The 22437-nt window shown below is 38.2% G+C and overlaps 1 protein-coding gene across 1 annotated transcript in view; it reads left to right on the top strand.

Moving 5' to 3' along the window:
• LOC150105927 (SCY1-like protein 2) overlaps positions 1 to 22437 on the top strand; it is a 304184-nt gene that overhangs the window by 5582 nt on the left and 276165 nt on the right. The window contains exon 2 of the mRNA XM_090393688.1: positions 14577 to 14731. Coding sequence (XP_090249814.1) covers positions 14579 to 14731 — 153 coding nt within the window. The 5' untranslated portion in view covers positions 14577 to 14578. The remainder of the gene's footprint in view (positions 1 to 14576; positions 14732 to 22437) is intronic.

The raw sequence follows: 22437 nt of genomic DNA, 5'->3' as shown, positions 1-22437 counted from the left end.
GTAAAATTTTGACATCTTGTGCACTCACAATTGCTCTACCCAACTTTGCATCATCAGCAAACAAGTGAACACTTCCTCTCAGATCCTTTCCAGTATCATTGATGAACAAATTGAAAAGCAGTGGTCCAAGAACAGAGCCCTGTGGCACTCCACTAGTCACAAGACGTCTTTTAGACTCCACTCCTGAATAAACCACTCTTTGATATCTCTCCTTCAACCACCCTCTTATCCATCTCACCAACCCTATATCTATACCCATCTGCTCCAGTTTACTGATTAGGGTTCCATGTGGTATCCTATCAAAGGCCTTGGCAAGGTCCAGTAGTATCACTGTAAACCCATTACCCCTATCCAGTTCAGCCGTCACTGTGTTATAAAACGTGAGCAAGTTACTGAGGCATGATCTACCCTTCACAAAACCATGTTGTCCCCCATACAATATCCCATTTTCATCTATCCAATCCTGTATTCTTTTCTTGACTAATTTCTCTAAGACCTTGACAATGATTCCTGATATGCTAATCGGTCGGTAATTTACAACAGCAGTCTTGGAACCACCTTTATGCAGTGGAACTATTTTCCCCTCTTTCCACCCGCTCGGGACCAACCCAGACCCGAGACTCAAATTAAACAAAATGGTCAAGGGCACTAACAATTCATTAGCTGCTTCTCGTACAACACGAGCTGGTATACCATCCAATCCCACAGATGTATTGACATTGAGGTTATGCAATAGACTACTCACCTCCACTTCATTAACCACAATTCCTGTATAATCTACTGGTTTATTCGTTTCTGCAATGTCACCACCTGGATGATATACTTTTGCAAAGTGCTCACTCAGTAACTCAACTATCTCAACTGATTCAGTTACCTCCCTACCATCGGCATTCTTTAAAATCAATCTGCCATGTACATTTTTCCTTTTACTTGCTACATATCTAAAAAACTGTTTAGGATTCTCTTTAGCCTGCATGGCCAATGTTCTTTCGTAATCCTTTTTTGCTTTTCTTACCACACTCGTCACCCTTCTGGCCTGCGCTTTATACCGTTCATGTGCCTGCCGGTCACCCTGCTCCTTAAATTCCCTCCATAGTTGTTTCTTTTTTTGCAACTCAAGCTTAATGGTGTTATTCATCCATTTAACCCCTACCTGATTTATTATTCGGACTCTAGGTATACAGTCAGCCATTGCTTCATGCAAGCACTTCTTAACTACCTCCCATGCACTATCAACTTCTAGTCCTTGCAGTTGTACATGCCATGGCACTGAACCAATCAAACTCCTAAGCTTGTCATACTTTCCAGCCTGATAATTCCACATGTACCCTGTCTTAATTGAAAATTCTACACCTTTAGCCACCTCCCAAGTTAAGACCCTATGATCACTCTCACCGATTGGTGGCAATGTGGTCATATTTGTTACAGCCAAATCCTCAGATGTAATTACTAGGTCAAGCACTCTCTGACCCCTAGTATTTTCCATTACATGCTGTCGCAGATAGTTATCCCTTAATAACCGTATAAAATCCAGTTCCTTCCTCCCGTGTGTCCTCTCCTCACTCCAATCAATGCGACCATAGTTGAAATCTCCCATAATAATTAGATTTATACCGTTCATGTGCCTGCCGGTCACCCTGCTTCTTAAATTCCCTCCATAGTTGTTTCTTTTTTTGCAACTCAAGCTTAATGGTGTTATTCATCCATTTAACCCCTACCTGATTTATTATTCAGACTCTAGGTATACAGTCAGCCATTGCTTCATGCAAGCACTTCTTAACTACCTCCAGTTCCAAGGGAACTGGCAATGCCTTTGACTAGTCTCTTTAAGTTTGTTTGTTGTGTGGGATTCCCCCCAATTTTCCCCATCTGTCCCCTTAGGACCAGTTGAGGTTGTGCCCTCTAATGAAGTATTTCTAAGTATGTATTTTTGACTGGAGATCCATGTGTGTATGGGGCTGGTTTGCCTTTTCTGATGGACAAAAAACCCAAGTTCCAAAAAACCCAAGGCAATCTCCATATGAGACTGATTCACCTTTAGTCAAAAGACACCAGATAAAGGTTCCCCATGTCATAGATGAGAATCGAACCCAGGTCTTTCCGACCACAGGTCTTTGTCTATACTGACTGAGCTATGGAGGCTCTGTCTCTTTCAAGTATGAGCTCTGATAGAATTCCAAGGGTGGGGGGGATAGAAAAGAAAGAGGACAAAATAATTTCCTTGCATAAGGGAGGTTCTGAGACTGCAGTAGCAAATTATAGACCAATCAGTATCTTAGGAGTGGTGGTAAAAGTACTGGAAAAAAATCGGTTAAAAAGAGAATTCAAGAATGGGTGGATCAGAATATGGTACTGTATGAGGAGTGACATGACTTTAAGGGTCAGTCATTCCTTAATAATTTACTAACTTTTTATAGTACAGGGTGTCCCAAAAGTCTCCATAAATAGGGAAAATAGGAAATTGTAGCTAAATGTACCTTTATCTACAAAATATTCATTACAAAATATTCTCTACATGTTGGCCACCTCTTTCTACACACACACACAGTGTTCTCTCCCACTCATGGCAAACATGTTCCAAGATATCTGTTGTTATGCTAATTGCATTTCGAATGTGTTCCTTTAAATGATCCATGTTTCTAATTTTTTCCTTGTACACCATGGCTTTTAACTGGCCCCACAAGTAAAAGTCGAGTGGGGAAAGATCAGGGGATCTCGCAGGCCATTCCATGGGACTGCAGCGACCAATCCACGAACGTGGAAAATGTTGATCCAACCATCGCCGTACGCTGATACCATAATGAGGTGGTGATCAACAGAGAAGCGGATGCCCATGGACATCTGCTTCTCTGTTGATCTGCAACACTTCCAGTTTTCTTGAACTTCTCAATAAGTTTGGCAACAGTGTCGTGTGTGATATGCTTGCCATGTTTCCTGTTAAAGTCTAATGCAACCTTGCGACAGCTCCCTGAACCAGCCATGAGGATTATTTCAATACACTCTTCTTTTGACAGCGGCATTCTTTTGTATCTGAAAGTATAAAAAAAATATAAATATTAAAAATATAAAATATAATGTGAGTTTGTTAATTTTTTCTATGTATGGCGACTTTTGGGACACCCTGTAGAGTGACAGCTAAGTTGGATGACTACACAGTGATCTAATGCAAAAGATTTTGCAAAGGCATTCAACAGAATACCACGTGGAACTCTTATGCAAATTAGAACAAATGGATATGACACTGGTTATGTGGATAATAGGATGGCTGTGACAGATAACAGAAAGTGGTATATGGAGAAGCAGTGCTGTCCTGCTGGTTTCAGTGCTGGAACCATTACTGCTTAATTTGTACATAAATGACATAGGAAATAACCTGAAAGGAAATATTCAGTTGTTTATGATGCAAAATTAGTTAGAGTAATAGTTAATCAAGGCAATGCAGAGAGCTTGCAGGACAATTTAAATAGGCTGTCAGTATGAGCACAAGATAATGGATTTTAGTTTAATGTGGAGAAATGTAAATATATGCATTTTAGGATAAATAGATTACAAATGCTGTACCACGTTGATGGAACTGTACTCCGGGAAATAGATGAAGCTAGAGATTTAGAGGTGGTAGACTGATATGCGTGTGTTCTTCAATAGCCAAATAAAGATTATTTGGCTATTGAAGCCAAATAATAAAGATTATTTGGCTATTGAAGAACACACAAGTAGAGATAAGGAAGTTGCTATTCCTTTGTATAAGGCAGTGATTCTTAACCGGTGTTCCCCGGAACACTTGTGTTCTGCGAACTGGTTACAAGTGTTCTGCTGGTGAAAGATGTCACATGACACAGTTCTGAGTGTAATTGGCTACTCTGATCCTAACAACTGAAGACTTCTATGAGCGTTGACTTCTAAACCAATAGCCTGGTAGGCTCTATTAAAGGATTTGTTACCCTTGCGAAGAAAATAAACCCAAATACTATATATACGCACTGTGTTTTACACAGAGAATCCCTAGTTTCAAAAACATTACCGGCAATATTAAAACCTATATTAGACCAAGTTATAAATATGGTAAATTACATCAAGTCAAGACTTTGAAAAGCACGCTAAAAAAAAAAAAAAAAAAAAAAAAAAAACTTTGCACAGCTATGGAAGCCAAGTACAAATCTTTGCTTTTGCACACTGAAATAAGATGGTTATCCAAGGGTAAAGTGCTATTCCAAATTTTAGAACTTAAGAATGAATTATTGGTCTTTTTTCAAAATGGAGGTACGGATGCTTTTGTAAAATATCTTCAAGATGATATTGGGTGTGCTAAAATGGCATATTTAGCCGATATCCTTAATTACTTAAATAGCGTTAATTCAAGTAACCATTTTGACATTCATTGACAAATTGTCATCTTTTCTGAAAAAAGTATCTCTTTTGAAAAACTGCATATCAGAAAAAAATACAGTAGATATGTTTCCTTTGCTCCATAAAAATGTTTAGGGAATTATTTCTGTTATAACAGAACATTTAACAATATTGAAAGAAAAGATTTAGAGTTACTTTCCTTCCTTAAATACACACAATTATGACTGGATACAAAATTCATTTGGCACAGTTAATACATTGAGTTGTGAATTTTCATTAGAAGAAGAACAATTAGTTATCTTGTCAACGGATCGTACTCTAAAAATGATATCCTCTGAAATAACTCTTGAGGAATTTTGGATTTTTGTCAGCCGAATGCCCAGTTCTCTCCATAAGGGCATTGAACATTTTGTTACAGTTTTCAATATCATATTTGTGTGAGCTCGGTTTCTTAATATTAACCAATATAAAAACTAAAATGCCTGAAAGACTTACTAATATAGACAAAGAGATAAAGGTAGCTATATCACATATTAGACCTGATATTGCTGAAATCTGCAAAAGCCGACATGCTCAAGTATTGCATTAAAATAAGTTCCATTTTTATAAAAGGAAAGTCCATGCATATTTTTATTGTTAGTTTTATGACCCTGATGCTTTTGGTGTTCCGCAAATTTTTCTTACAATCAAAAGTGTTCCGTGACTTCGAAAAGTTTAAGAACCACTGGTATAAGGCCTTGATATGTCCATATCTGGATTACTGTGCTCAAGTCTAGTCTCCTAGGTTTCTTAGGGGGATGAGGAAGCAGTGGAGAAGATTCAGAGGCAAATGACCAAGATGGTGAATGGTCTGTGGAATGTTCTCTATAGGATAGATTGAGGGTGTGTGAATTGCACAAGTTGATTGGTAAGAGAAAAAGAGGGGATTATGATAGAAACATTAAGTTACTTAAAGGCTATTATAGGATTGATGGAGAGAAAATGTTTCAGCACTTGGCTATAGGGGCTGGAAGTTGAATAAAGGTGTGGTTAGTAGGGATTCGAGGACTAGTTTTTCTGCTTGGAGAGCTGTGAATGATTGGAATAGGTTGCCAGAGTCAGTCAGTAACGTTGACAAAGTGTAGCATTGAAGCAGCCTGTTTCACGGTGCGGCTTAATAAGGGCGCTCGTTCAGCCATATTACGGCAGGTGCTGTCACTACACTAACAATTCCTGTTAGCATAGCAAGTGCGGAAAGAAGATTTTCCAAGCTTAAACTTATTAAAAATTATTTGCTAACAGCAATGACCCAAGAAAGATTGGTTGGTCTAGCAACTATATCGACAGAGGCAGATATAGCTTATAATTTAAATTTAGAAGAGCTTATAAACAGGTTTATTGTTCGATATCCGCGTAGAGCAAACATTTAATTAATATTATTATGTAATTGTTTTGCATTAATGTTTTTCTTGTAAAAAAACAAATTAACAATTGGAGATTTCCTTATATTTTTGTCTTATAATCCATCAGGGGCGATATTTAATTGTTTGCCTCAGGGCACGATCTAATCTGGCGACAGCCCTGGAGTTAGTTGTGAGTGCTTTGTCTGTTAATGGGTTCAATGACAGGTATGATAGATTGTGTGGATAGTTTGGTTCTCCCACATGAGTCTTTGGACTCCATGTAGGTGTCAGTACAACAATAATAATAATGATAAATATTGTATGCAAAGTGCCTGTTTAATACAGCCTATTATAAAGCTAAATTCAATAAACCATTTACTGACTTCAAAAACTTGTATACCCATTAGCAGAACAGCATCAAAATGACATGAAAGATAAAGAATTTATGTTACTTACTCTGATATCATTAAACAAAAATTAAGGAAATTAAACACTTCAGTAGATGTTCTTTCAGATATTTCAAATGGAGAAAAACTTGTCCATTATATGATATGCATTCAGAAAGTGAGAGAAGCATTTTTTTTACAGAATTCCTTTCAAATTCAACTACAGTTTACTTTTTAATTTAAAAGAGTCAGATTCATATGATGTGCAAGGCATTCCACTCATTCACAACTCTCTCTGCATGAAAAACACTTGCCTCTCACTCCCCTACTCACACCCTCTTTATACAGTTTCCAGGTATGACCTCTGGTTCTCCTCTGATCTCCCACTATTCTCTGTAGAACTTCTCCACCATTGATCTTATAACAACCCCTTACCAACTTTAGGTCTCTATCATATCTCCCCTCTTCCTCCTCTTCACCAGACTCTGCAAATTACATCTTCTCAATCTTTCCTCATACTCAACATTCCAGAAGTCAGAAACTACCTTAGTCAGTCGCCTTTGGACCCTTTCCAACATCTCTTCATCCTTCTGAAAACCCGGTGACCAAATCTGGGCACAATAGTCTATGTGTGGCCTAATCAAAGCCTTATACAATGGAAAAAGAATCTCCCTACTTCTACACGTCAGTGTCCTCCGCATCATTCCCAGAAGCTTTTGTGTTGTCTTCACAATTTTGGCGATGTGTCCCCTAAATTTTAGAACCTTATCCACTATCACCCCAGATCTCTTATTTCCTCTACCTCCAACAATATATTCTCACAAGCATAAATTCTGCATCCCATCTTTGTTTTCCAAATTTTAAAACCTTACATTTTGCAACATTGAACTCGCATCCTCATTTCCATGCCCAATCACTCAATTTATTCAAGTCTTCTTGCAAGGCCACAACATCTTCACTACTCTATATGGTTTGTCCCAATTTTGCATTATTTGCAAACAACTGAATATCTCCATCCAGATCTTTGCCAATATCATTAATATACAAGTTAAACAGTAATGGCCCTAAAACAGACCCCTGAGCCACTCCACTAGTGACTTTCCTTTTCCTGGATATCGCACCCCCATACACAACTTGTTGATACCTATCAGATACCCAGTCTCCAATCCAATGCACTAATCTAATATCCAACCCCATCTGCTCTAGTTTGACTGTCAACTTATCATGAGGTACTCTATCAAAAGCCTTTGCGAAATCCAAGTATATTACTGTGTCTCCTTCTCCTCCGTCCAAGGAAGCAGTCATTTTATTGTAATAAGTAAGTAGATTACTAAAACATGACCTCCCTTTAGCAAATCCATACTGTCCATCAAAGATAATACCATTGTTGTCAACCCAACCCTGGATCCTAGTTCTCACAAGCTTCTCCAACAACTTAACCACAACACCTGACACACAGATAGGCCTATAGTTTGATGCTTAAGTTCGATCACCTCCTTTATGAAGTGGCACAATCTTGCCCTCCTTCCACTCCTTAGGAACTTGACCAAGTGCAAGACTTGTATTAAAAAAATATGTCACGGCAGGTGTCAACTCCCTGGCACATTCCTTCAGAATACGCGGTACTATATTATGAAGTCCCACAGCCTTATTTACATCTAGTTTACTCAACTCCCCAAACACCTCTTGCTCACTTACAGTCAGTCTCTCTTCCCCATCATCAACTGCTCTCAATCTCTCCATGGTCACATTCACAAGATTGAAAGATCTTTATGAACTGCTCATAAAGTATCTCCACCACACATTCTGCAACAGCTGTCTTTATACTATTTTCTCCAATCAGTGTCATCCTTCCATAATCATTCTTTCTTTTGCTGGCTACATATCGAAAGAACTCCCTAGGATTCTTTTTGGCTTCATTAGCTAACTGCTGTTCATACCTCTCTTTAGCTACTCTCGCCAACCAAGTCACCCCTCATTGTAGACCTCATGAAATTGGTTATTTCCACTTCTCTTATGCTGCCTCCACCTGCCCTTTTTTTCTGTATCGCAATCTCTTTATTCATCCATCTCATACCTACCTTATTTAACCTTCTCACCCTTAGAATACATTTAGACATTGCATCTACTAGATAGTTTTTGAAAATCCCCCAAGCTGCACTGATCTCTTTTCCAGCTAACTCCTCATTCCACGCTATACCTGCAAGCTGTCTCCTGAACTCTTCATAATCCCCCCCCCCCCCTTGTAGTTCCACATATACCCTTTTCTCACAGAGGTCCTCGTTCTGCTGGCAACTACTCAATCACCTCATGGTCACTCTGACCAATTGGTGGATGATTTGACACCTCATTTATAATTACATCCTCTGATGAGATGACCAAATCCAAGAACCTTAATCCTCGTGTGCCCTCTGTTACATACTGTCTGAGGTAGTTATCCCTCAAAAACTCAAGAAAGTCATTTTCTTTACTTCCAGTTGCTATCTCATCATTCCAGTCTATATTGCCATAATTAAAATCACCCATAATGATCATCCTTTTCTTATTTGCTTGGCTAATTTGACTATACATTTCACTATCACCACCATCCACATTACCTGGTCTATAACAACATTTCACCAAGTATTTGATTCCATTCACCTCTATCTCACACCATACTGCCTCAAAACCACTGGCACTATTTCTGTCTTGCATCTCTACTTTGTATGGACATAATGCTTTCTCTATCATCAATAGCACTCCCCCTCCCATTTTACCCCTTCTATCCTCACGAAACACATCATACCCTTCCATCTTTATTCCTGTCAGGATGTCATCCTCTTCCAACCATGTCTCACTTATTCCGACAATCTTTGGGTGAACAACGCAATTAGTGCAACCATTTCATCTGCCTTGTTTCTCATACTTCTAGCATTGGTATACAAACACAACAGCTCATTTCTGGATCTACAGCTAGTTCCACTGATACCATTCACTCAATGTGATCTCTCCATGCTAGACTGGGGCCATTTTCTTTTCTGCTTCTTCATTTTAGAACCCTTTTCGATTCCAACTGTTTCCTCTTGAACACTGGTCATCCCATTCCTTTCCTGCCTATGCATGCTCTCACCTCCTCTTGGAGCATCCACCTTTTTCACTTTGTGTACTCCTGTCCACCCTGAGCCTCCCCATTTCCCTGCTCCTCTTGCACACCCATTCTCTCATTTTTCTGTACTCATACCAACTCACTTCCCCATTCATATCCATTTCTTCAATCTCTCCTGTCTTACTCTCCTGCTCTTCCACATCACTCCCCTCGATCTGATTCATTCTCTCTATTCACTTCTCTACCTTCCAGCAGCAGGCTCTCCAAGCGACTCACACCATAACCACTCAAATGCAGTCCATCGCTCCCATACAGCTCACTTCGTCCCTCAAACTTATTCCACACATTAAGAAACTGTACTCCCATCTCCTCACACATTTCAGCCAGCATATCATTCATAATCCTTGCTCTCCATATTAAAGATGTAATGATGTTCTCCGCATCATTATATGAGATACATAGATGAAAATCGAAAGCCAAAAGAGGCATTCTTTACTGTCATTCTGCTGCAAGTTGCAGGGTACTTTTGTGCATTGAGAGTAAAATGAACAAGTTCTTCTTACTTCAGTAGCTAATAATGTGCAGTGCACTCCCTTTCAGGTCAAAATACAGAGTCTGCACATGAAGTATATTCACAAGTAGGCTACTGATGAGAAGCAATTGATGTGAATTCAAATTTGTCAATATGCAGTTAGCTTAGTCATGAAGATACCCTCTATGCAACCTTTGTTTGCTTACAATGAACTTGTAATTGGTTAATAGGCAGTGGAACTGATATCTCAAGTAACATTCTGAAAAAAAATGATGGAAAAGTGACAAAATTAAAGAGTGACGAGCCTGATTGTATATCAACACATTGTATTACACATAATTTGAATCTGGCTGTTTAAATTCTAAAGAAATACTTAAACCCTAAAGAAAAACTTGATCCAGCCCAAGAGGAATGTGGTGAGGTAATCTTCAAGGATATAAAAATCAGAACTGCATTGTGGACACAGGAAGTTAACGAGGCAGTGAAGGAAAAGAAAAAAGCATATCAAAATTTCCTGCTAAGTAAAGCAGCTTGTGCTTTTAGGGAATATAGAAAAAAAACTAAAGAAAGCAAAATATTAATTAGCTAAACAAAAGTTATGAGAAGAGTTTGGTAAGAACATAGAAAATAAATATCAGGAAGGTGGTAAAATATTCTGAAGGCTATTGAAAAAACTCAAATGGAGCAAAGAGTATTGTAAAAGGAATTAAAGATGATAAAGGGGACATGAAAACTGAAGATAAACATATTCTTGATGTACGGAGTAATTACTTTGAAAGATTGCTAAATATATGCCATCTGGAATATATATATCTGTACTTGAAGTACAAAAAACTATTACAAACCTGAAAACGTGTGGAAAGGCTGCTGGAGTAGATGATATTTGACCATAAAATCTCAAATATGGAGTCATAAAAATTTTACAGTGGCTGCACTTCATAATTCAGAAGGCTTGGGTTGAGTTCCAGATGACTGGAGTAGAGCACTCGTAGTACCTTTCTATAAAAAAAGGTAATAAAGCTGAATGTGAGAATTTGGAGGAATTTCTGTATTGAGCATTTCTGGTAAGAATAATGCAAGTATTCTTGAAAAATGGCTAAGAAAAATTGTGGAGAAGAAGCTTGGAGAATAAGCTAGGTTAACCTAGCGTCAGTAAGGTGGGGGTGTCACAGACCCCAAACATATAGAAAGAAATAACTGTGACACTGCCACCTTACTAAAGCCAGGTTAAGGACAAACTTAGGTTGTCAGGATCAGATTTTCACTTCAAGACAAATAGTTGAGAAATAATGGGAATATAACAAGGATCTGTATTTATGTTTTGTAGGTCTGGAAAAGGTACATGACAAGGTGCCAAGAGGAAAGCTGTTCTAAAAGCTTCAGTTATATGGTGTAAATGGGACATTATATCAAACAATACATAGTGTGAGTTGTAAATCAGCAATTAGAATTGAAGGATGTACAGGAAGATGGTTTGATGTTAAATCAAGTGTGTGACAAGGACCTACATTATATCCACTGTTATTCATCATCTATATGGATCACATTACGAAGGAAAGCAGTATCAAACCTGATATCAAAATTGGAGATATTAATCTCATCTCTTTACTTTATGCAGATGATGTTATACTCCCAAATAAATCCAGGACAAGTCTGCAGGATTTCCTGACCAAACTAAAATTTGCATGATCATACTAAAAACAAGGATATTAGGAAAGAATATGGTATGGTGGTATGGCTATTTAAACAGAATGGGAGAGGAAAGATTAATTAAACAAGTGTTCTTTTTTTTCCTTTCTAAGTCTCATATCTGTGGTCTCTAGTCTCTGGTCAAGTGTTTTATTTCTAACCCATCTCTGAGATCCATAAGTTAAAATTGATTTGAACACTGTTGTGTATACAGCTAATTTAGTGTTTTGATCAATTTCTCTCTTATTCCATTTCAGTTGACTTCCAACATACCAGCTTTGTTGATTCTGTTGTCTATTTTCATATTTAATTTATCAGCTTCACTAAAAATTGTGCTTAAGTACCTGAAATGTTTTACTTGTTCTATAGATGGTCACTTAAACAGAATGGGAGGAAAAGATTAGTAGCAAAACAAGTGTTCTCTTGGCAGGAAAAAGACCCAGAGGAAGACCAAGATATAGGTGGATTAATACAGTAAAAAGAGTGACTTAGACAACAGAAATATAAGATCTGATAATGTTGGCATCTTGACAAGTAACAGATTGATTTGGAGGAAAATTGCAGATAGGAAGTTAGTAATGATGTAAGTTTTTCATGTAGTATTATCATATCATCTACATCCCTAGAGGGTACATGTCAGAAATTTGATGATGATATGAAACAAAAGTGTTGGAAATAGGGAAAAAGATTTTAAAATTAAAATGGAAATGAACAGGACATGTTGCAGAGATGAAAAGCGATAGATGAAGAATCACTCAATGGTATATGATATAAGATGAAATCCTAAATGACCAGGGAAAAGAAAGAAGGGTAACCTATTGGAGATGGCTGTAGAATGTTGGTATCAGGAGGCCTTCAACAGAGAATGATTGCGACAAACATGACGCCTGTAACCAAAATTAGTTACAAAAAAAGAAGCTTTGAAGGAGGTTGTTGTTTCATAGTTTCATCATCATCATCATGAACCATGAGCTCACTGCCCGTTGGTGTTCGATGCCTCCTTCACTATCTTTTTCCACCTTTCTTTGTCCAGTGCACATTGTTGCTGTTTCTGTACACCCATTCCACACCAGTCCTTTATGTCTATCCATTCTCTGTATGGTCTACCTCTTCTGTTTACACCGTCCATAATACCAAACACTGATGTCTTTATCTTCCGGTCCTCACTCATTCTGCAGATGTGTCCAAATAATTGCAGCTTTTGTTTTATAATCTTCTGCATTAGATTCTCCTTTGGTTGCATCTTCTGATAGAGCTCTTCATTTGTGACTTTCTGTACCCATCCTATTCTTAGAATCTTCCTGTAATAAGTTCTTTCAAATGCCAAATTCTTTTTCTTGATTCCCCACGTTTCAGATCCATACAGTACACTGCTAAAGATGCATGTTTCCAGTACTCTTAGTTTTGTTTGCAGGCTGATCACTTTACTTTTCCAGATGTTATCCATAGCCTTCAGATTTGTTCTTCCCTTTGCAATCCTGATCTTTATTTTTTTTTACAGTCCAAATCATGTCATTTTACTTCCTAAATATGAAAATGTCAATTCCGTGCACTTGTATCTTTTGTTTCATGTTTTTCTCACCAATTACCATTATCTTTGTTTTTTCCAAGTTCATAACAAGTCCAAACTTTTTCCCTTTCTCATTTAACAGTTTCAATGTTTTTTGTAGTTCTCTTTAGCCTTCTTCAATAATAAGAATGTCATCTCCAAATCTCAGATTGTTAATTCTCATCTCCCATGCACTGATATTCCTTTTGCATCTTCCTTCATTTTATCCATTGCGCTTTCTAAATGTGCGATGAAAATATGCTTGGTGATATTGGATCCCCTTGTCTAGTACCTCTGCTTGTTTTAAACCATTTCCCCAAATCATCACCTATTCTAACTGCATTCTTATAAACATCTTTTAATATAGCTATTAGTTTTCTGTCAATTCCATATGATTCTTGCACTGCTAATGTCACTTTCTGGTCGATACTGTAAAATGCTTTCTGAAAATCAACAAAGCAAGCATATATGTTTTGTTTTTTCTTCTAGCTTTCTAGTTTTATTTTTTTTGCTTTTTCTTCTAGCTTTCTAGTTTTGTTTTTTTGTTTTTTCTTCTAGCTTTCTCTGCTATTAACTGCATTATCAAAATCTGTTGAATTGTAGTTCTGTCTTTCCTAAATCCTGCTTGCCCATCTGCAAGGTATGCTTCCAATTGTGTCCTCAATCTTTTTGTCAATATCATCATCATCACTTTATTAAGATGACTCGTCAAGGCAATTGTTCTATAATTTTTACATTCTAGCTTATTTCCTTTCCTGTATAAGGTCACTAATATCGATTTCACCCACCCCTCTAGCATTTTCCCTTCTTTCCATACAGTATTACAAAGTTGGTGCATTTCTGTAACCATACTTTCGCCACCATATTTAATAATTTGTCCAGTGATGTTATCATTACCAGGACTCTTGTGTTTTAGCTGTCCTATTGCTTTTTCTACCTCTCCTCTTAAAATGTCCATATCATACTCATCACCTGGTGGTGATATCTGCTTCAATTCTTTTCAGTCAGTTTCTCAAAGCTATCTAAATCTAGTTTTTCTTCATATAACTCACTACAGTATCTTGTCTACTGCTGTATAATTTTATCTTTATTCATCAATACTTTGCCTTTTTCATCTTTAATTGTGGTCTGTTTTGGTGGCAACCAAAACAGACCACAATTAAAGTTTTGCTATGCTCTTAATAGTATCATTGTGAGAATAATTAGTTCATTTCTTTGTTTATTTTGATCTATTTCATTGATAGATAATTTTAGTTGAATTCAGGGATTATTAATTTTCTGTCTTAGTGTACTGAGATTGAAAGAAAGAAAATACACTAGTCATTACTTGCCTCCCTCATAACACCTTACGATTTTGCTCCTTGAGTTATCATTCTGTATTTTATTTCATTGGTTAATTTTAGTGAATTGCTGTTCTCTCTTTGGATACTACTGTTTTCTTTCATTTTTCGATATAATTTGCACAAGTTTAGTATGTGTAGAATTATGTTTCATGTATTTTTATTTCCATATAGTTAATCAATGCCTTGTACTAGTAGTGATTGTTTCATTATTAAGGATAAATCATTTATTTGTTTAAAATGCTTTTTGTTTGTATTTATTTTAGAAATGGATGTGCTAAACAGAATTCGAAGTAATCTGAGTACTGTGTTACCAGGAAATCCAGTCACTCGAGAGTATGAAGTTAGTAGACATATTGCTAGTGCAGGACCTGGATTATTATGGAAAATATACCAAGGAACAAAAAAATCAACAAAACAGGTTTGTTACTCATCTATTTTTAAATTTAGCACATTATGAGCCTCAGTTTGATTATTATTATTATATAGGCACCTCCATGGAGTCTGTAGAGTCATTTCTGGAGATCCATTTCAAAAACATTAATCAACAGTTATCAATCTTTGAAATCATTCACCAAGAAAGCACTCCCCCCCACACACACACGCGCACGCACGCACCTGACTCTGGCACTCATTCACCACTCTCTAAGTAAAAATTGTAATCCTCAGTCCTTACTAATCATGTTCTTAATCAATTTCCATGGATGACCCCTAATTTTCCTTACATTTTTCATGTACTGAAATATTTCATGTACATTAATCCTGTACCCCCTCTTCCAGCATCTTATGTCACTATCATATCTCCCTCTTCATCTGTCGATCAACCAGCTTCTCTAACCCACAAATCTTCAATCTATCTTTATATGGCACATTGCACAGTCCTATACCATCTTAGTTACTCATTTCTGAATCTGCTGCACCTCCTCTACATCTCCAGGAAATCCAAGCAACTAGATCTGTGTGCAGTCTAGATGAGTCCTTATAAAGTGAAATAATAACCTTCTTATCTCTGTATATATCAGGATATTCTTCAATAACCAGGCAATCCTGTGAGCTGTTTTAGCCACTTTTGCAATATGCTCTCTGAATTTCAACTCGCTACCCCCCCCGCCAAATCCCTGGCTTCAAGTTTCTGGAATATAGTCCTACCAATATGGTAGATAGCTGGTAATCTTTTCACTTCAAAATGCATAACCTGACACTTTGCCACATTCTTCTTTCTATACTGCCTGTCTATCGAATAATCCTGTAAAATATCAGTATCAACTTTATTGACTATTGTTTTACCTAATTTTGCATCATCCGCAAACAACTTAATATTTATTTCCCTTCAGGTAATTTCTTATATCGTTAAACAAATTAAATAGTAGTGGCCCAAATTAAGAGCTCTGATATGCTCTTAACTTATCTACAGGACTGTACAGCTGTATAAACTGCTGTCAGTATCTCTCCATCAACCAGTCTCTTATCCGTATCACCAGCTTCATGTGCATACCCATACATACATACATCTTCAAGGCCCACCTTTCCTAATTGGGTTGTGGGGGCAGCAGCAGCAAGAGGGACTTCCAATGGTCACGATTCTCCACTACCAAGCTCAGGTATTCTGGTGGGACTCCCAGACGTGTCTACCCAAGGTTTTGGATATAATCTATCGAGCTAGTCCTTGGCCTTCCACGTGGCTGTCCACCCTCTGGCTTGGCAAAGAGGGCCTGCTGGGGGAGGGGAGGGACGCTCTTGTGGAATTCTGACCAGATGCCTGTACCACTGTAACTGTGATCTCTCAACATGAAGAAGCAGCGGTTGAGTATTGAGGGTTCCCCAGATTGCAGAGCTTCTGACTCAGTCGAGTCTTAGCCCCGCAACCCCTTGAAGGAACCTCATTTTAGCCGCTTGGATTCGTGTCTGCATTCTTTCGGTCATTACCCAACTCTCATGACTACAGGTGAGGATGGGGACATAGACTGTATTGAAGACAGCCAGCTTTGCCTTCTGGCTTAACTCCCTCTTCAATACTACTGAACGGCCAAGCTCCCGAAAGATTGAGCTTGCTAAGCCAATTCGAGTATCTAGCTTTATGTCCCATTTTCCATCATTCGTGAATATGGACCCAAGGTATTTAAACTTCTCCCCCTGCCTCATTGGGACTCCACTTACATGTAAAGTGCACTGGGATGGTTGTCTTGAGACCAGAAATGTTTCAGTTTTGGCCACACTGATCTTCATTCTGGCATCTGTACAAACAGCTACAAACCTATCCAGGGTCCGTTGGAGGTCATCTGTGGAAGAGCTAAGCAGAACTAGGTCATCTGCAAAAAGCAGACATCCAATGCTACATCTTCCAATTCTGACACACTCACTGCCTCAGTTGTGCCTATCAATCCAGTCCATAAATATTTTGAAAAGGAGGGGGTGACAGAACACACCCTTGGCAGAGGCCAACAGAGACTGTGAAAGGTTCAGACTTTGTGCTGTTTACCCTGACACAAAATTCTGAGCATTCATACAGGGACATGATGGCAGCTAATAGTTGGCCATCCACTCCATACTCCTGTACTACTTGCCAAAGCTTATCCCAAGGAACCCGGTTATATGCCTTCTCGAAGTCTACAAAACACGTGTAGACATTCTTGGCATATTCCCAAGATTTCTGAAAGACTTGCCTTAAAGTGAAGATTTGGTCAGTTATGCTTCTACCAGGACGAAAGCCACATTGTTCTTCCTGGAACTTTGACTCAACTATGCTCCTGCACTGACTTTCCAAGCACCTAGCATACACTTTCCCAGGCAGGCTGAGCAGTGAGATGCCACGATAGTTACTGCAATCCTTCTGGTCTCCCTTCTTGAAGACTGGTATTATTATGCCTGTCTGCCATTGCTTTGGTGCTCGCCAAAGGCTTTTAGCATTTCTGGCCGAATTTCATCATCGCCAACAGCCTTGTCCAATTTTATTGCTAAATGGACCTCTTCTGCTGTGAGACTAGTCATTGCCCCGATCTGCACCTCTTAGATTTCCACAACTGCTGGGCCACCTGGGTTAAGAAGACTCAAAGTATTCCCTCCATCTGTGGAGGATATCCTTCTCAGTTGTTAAAAACGCACCATCAGAGGCCTTAATTGCCATTGCTGTGCACGATTTCCTCCCTCGAAGGCGGCGGATGGTCTGCCAGAATACTTTGTTTGCATTTGCATAGGATGAGTCTAATCTTTCTCCAAAGGATTCCCAAGCCTTTTGCTTTGCTGTCTTTACTGCCTCAGCAGCAGCTTTTCGTGCCTCAGCATACCGGAAACGCATCTCAGGTGACCTGACCCTAAGCCATGTTAGGTAGGCCTCCTTTTTTGCCCAGACAGTTTTTTGGACTTCTTGGTTCCACCATGGTGTCCTTTTCTCACTGCCTGTCGCCACGCCGAGCCGCTTTCTGCCATAGCATGAGAGTGCAGAGGCAGTGACAGCTGTTCTGAACAGCTCCCATTCTTCTGCAGTATGACTGGGAATCTCTTTGAACCTGGAGGAAATGTCATCTGCAAAATTCTTCCTCACAGCCTCATTTTCCAGTGCCTCCCATTTCACACAGTATAGCTGCATTGGCCTACCAGCATTGATGGTAGCATCTGGTTTCTGAAGCCGTAGAGTGCAGACAACAAGGTGGTGGTCAGTTGACAGTTCTGCCCCTCTCCTCACACGAACGTCCAACACTGAGGAAAATAAGTCTGCTGAGACTATAAAGAATTCATTATTGACAAGCTGTTAGTACAGCAGAAGTCCAATAATTTCAGCCTATTCGCATTAAGGTCAGGGTCGCTGTTCCTCCCAACCGCACCCCTCCACGTCTGGTCATCTGTTCCAACATGTCTGCCACCCTGTCAAAAGCAGCATCCACTTCCTCTAGGAAGGCAGAATATTCTGACTCCAGATTAGGTGCATAGGCTTGCACCACAGCCAAGTCATGGTTTTTCATCTGGAGCCTTAACACACACACACACCTGTCCCCCCAATGGAAGCCACTCAGCAACACAGTCTGACAGCCGGGGGCTTATGAGTATCCCCACACCTGCCTGAGCAGATAATTGTCGGGCAAAAACCAGAGTAGTAGAGTTCCACCCCTCATTCAGGTCGGCAGTTCCAGAGCCTCTCCTCTTGGTCGAAGAAAGCCCGACTAAGTCTAGCTGGTAGCGCTTGGCTTCCTCGATCAGTTCCAACTCCTTCCCTCTCAGAGAGAAGATGTTCCAGTTGCTAAAGCCATAGTCTGGTGCCGTTGTCATTGCCATTTCCGTCCTTTTGCAGAACCATTTCTTTGCGCTGCCCCTAAACACCTCCCCAAACAGGTAGCGGGCCCATTGATGGAGTTTCCTCTAGCAGAGTGGTGTCTAAGGGAGACTAACATATTTTTCGAATGGGTCCCTCTGCCTAAAACCTGAACACTTGGTAACCCGTGCGACGGACGATGCGTTATGACCATTTTTTGATGACCTGATCATGTTACAGTGTTTGGTGATGTCCTGTTAGCACAAGACGAAATGACAGCAAAATAGGAAAGATTCCCCTCGAATACTCTAATAGCATTCGGGGGAAGGAGCAAGAAGAGAAGAAAGAAAGAAGCAAGGGAGGAAGAGGAGGGACCAGTCTACAGATAATATAACAGATGTATATTACATGAAGTAAGGCATGGTCCAGCATCAGGTACCTCGGGTTTTCCACTCCCGGGCTAACTAAAGTGAGCCCCTGATGTGCATACCCATTTTACGTAATTTATATATCAGAATTCCATGCAATATCCTCTCAAATGCCTTTGTGAACTCCAACAGTATGACCATGTAGCCATTACTTTTATCCATCCCAGCTGTCACCTTATCATAGAAATAAATTACTAGAAGTATGACTTACCCTTCACAAAGCCATGCTCCATTCCCATACAATATCCCATTCCTGAATTTTGTCTTTAACCAACTTCTCTAATACTTTGCCCACCACTCCTGAAAGAAATGCCAATTGGTCTGTAATTAGTTATTTTGGTCTTGGAACCACCTTTATGCAATGGAACTGAGCTGAAACTCAGATTAACCACCTTACCGGCCATTATGGATCAAATACACATCCTCATACACTTCGTATCCATCATATATTTCAGTGTAATACCAATGGTATTACAATTTTAATATGCACTTTGCATCCATGATAACCTTGACGTCTTGGCCGGTAGTGTGGTTAAACAATCTAATCCAAGGACTACCAATTCTCGTAATACATGAGCTGATATCCTGTCCAAACCCACAGCTGAATTAACTTACAGATTCTGTAATATCCTGTGTATCTCAACTTCCTCTATCCTTACTTCCACATTAATTCCTGTCATATCTGCTACTGTAATATCACCTGGATGATAAACTCTTGCAAAACTATTGCTCATTAATTCAACTAGTTTATCTGCTTCAGTCACTTCCCTGCTTTCTGCATTCTTCAAAATCATTCTACTGTGGTCATTCTTTCTTTTGCTTGCCACATATTGAAAAAACGTTTTCAGATTACTCTTGGCTCATTTGGCTAATCTCCTCTCATACTCTGATTTTGCCTTCCTTACCATACCAGTCACTCTTCTGGCCTGCACTTCATATTACTCTGGGATCTTGCTGGTCACCTATATCTATAAATCTCTTCCACATGTCATAAGACCATGTGGATGAGATTCATGTGCTGTTTAATGCTGTATCTCATCCATTTAATTCCCAGTTATTAATTCTTTTAATTCTTGGTATGCAGTTAGCTATTTGTTCTTTCAAACATCCCTTTACCATTTCCCATGCACTACTAACATCTTTGCCCTGAAGTATATTCTTCCATAGTATACTACTCTAAGCAATTTTCTAAGTTTCTCATAGTTCCCAGCTTTGTAATGACCTTTCTTCCTTCCAATCTATATCCTCTTAATTAAAGTCACCCATAATAATTACCCTCCCTCTACTTATTGAATTTATTTGCTGATACATATCACCCACATCATCCTTTGCATTCTCTGGCCTACAAAATGGCTGCCATAAAAGCACAATATACAATATTGCATTTTACCCATAATACTACTATAAACAAACATATAAAATATACACACAGCATTTCTGTGTTATTCTCAAGGATTACTACATTATGGTAAGCAAGTTAACTACTTATAACTACATTTAAGTCTCCTTTAATATCTCCACCACTTAACTACATAGAAGCTCCAGTAATACTAAGCATATACAATTGCATTAATGAATGCAAACACATTTTTTCATATAACAAAGTATTTCTTATTTTGAAATGAAATTTTTCACTCAGCACATACAAAGATGTAAAAAGAAACATAAGTGAAACAATTATGTGAGATTTTTACAGTACCATGAGTGGACTAAGGATTATTTTTTCCCCACTTTTATTCATTTTATATTTTTTTTAGCAGTCTGGAAACTCTGCTGTAGAGACCAAACATGGAATTTTTTCAAATCACTTCAGGCCTCCACTAAGTGAGGGTGGCAGGCTCACACTAGGTAATGAAGTTCATCTTCCAACTAAAATCTTCCCAAAAAAATCTATGTAAAGGATATGTTAACCAAAAAACTTACTTTCATCAAAATCCAAAATTATGCAGCTTCAGTTTAATTCTTAATTTTAGGATTTCACATAGAATGATCCATATTTAACTGTACAGCTTCTGTGCTTATTAAGTAACAATCAGCTCCTCTCCTAAATAGGAATTCAGTCGGTGATCAGTTATCATCAGTCACATCTAAATCCTTTCTGATAATCAAAAAAAACTTCTCCCTTTTATCTGTTCAGTCACTTTTAACAAACAAATTCCCATCAGCTACTTATACATCAAGAATATCTTGATTAAAACCAGGATTTAGAGATCTCTATGATAGGAGGCCAAATTCTTTTAGTTTATAAGTTAAGCCTTGTAAGATTATTCTTTTAACCTTTATGCATTCATAATATATAAACATTTTGAAATACTCTTTAATCTGTTTTCTCTTTCCAAACATCTTCTCCAATCTCTATCATTATGTGAACTATCTTTCATTCTCATTTTCAGCTACTAGAAATTTCCTTTTGATTTCAATTCGTAAATATTCTAAAAATTGTACCAATATAGATAGTATTTAGATGGATTCAGTATCCACAAAACCATTTCATATTTCTAACTAATCCCAGAAATTTAATGAAGCATTTGTCATGTCCATTTGTCATATCTGCTTAGAATCTAATTAACTGCCGGTTTCTAATAATAAATTCCTGACTATCAAATAATTAAAAAGTAATATTTGTTATTAGTAAATAATATCAAAAGATCAACCATTAAAAAAAAAAAAAATAAGTTGTTGGTTCTGCTAGCACAGCCACTTGAGAATTTTTCATTTTCTATATGGATAGCAATGATTACAGATTGCATTTACATATCTGTCCATCTAATTCTCATTTGTCCAAGACAGGTTGAGTCCACCATATCTACATATAGACTTAGATTTTTTACTTTTACTCTGAAGCACATTATCCATCACCTGATGCCTCAAGGACAGTATCAAGTTATGATAATTTAACACAATTCAGAATTCACAACTGGTTTGTAATCGGGTTTCTTCTAGATCTTACAGTTGACTTTTACTATATGAAATCACATGGATCAGAGCATAGTTTTAATGAATTTGATTCAGTATGGCATTGGTGCTATGGAATTTTGGTTTAGACTGATTTTGTTATTGAGCAAATTGAGTAGTGGCATACTATAGTGAGCCAGTTGTATTTGTAAGTTATCTGATATGATCAGAATTCTTGCATTTCGTTTTTCTGAAGCATTTATAACTACATCAACCACTTTTTGGCCTGCCTTTGGTTTTTCCTGCCATTTCTGATTTCAACATTTGTTTGTTTATCTTCCATGTTTTATTCAATTTAAGTGACTATACCATTGTATAAATTTGACAAACATAAATTAACTTATAACACACACACACACACACAGAGTAGCAGTAAATCTTTAAACATTTTAGCAAAAAAAAAAGGGGGGGAAAAAAAAACAGGAGTGAGAAGGAGACATAATTCAGACTTGGAATAATATTTTAGGAAAATTGAGTCTGAAGTTCCTCCCACAAACT

This window comes from Typopeltis vanoorti, chromosome 6, assembly GCF_054136105.1.
Source record: "Typopeltis vanoorti isolate ZY-2024b chromosome 6, IOZ_Tvanoo_1.0, whole genome shotgun sequence".
NCBI classification, from domain to species: domain Eukaryota; kingdom Metazoa; phylum Arthropoda; class Arachnida; order Uropygi; family Thelyphonidae; genus Typopeltis; species Typopeltis vanoorti.
Note: the sequence above shows the minus strand (reverse complement) of the source record. Positions and strands in the feature narration are given on the sequence as shown.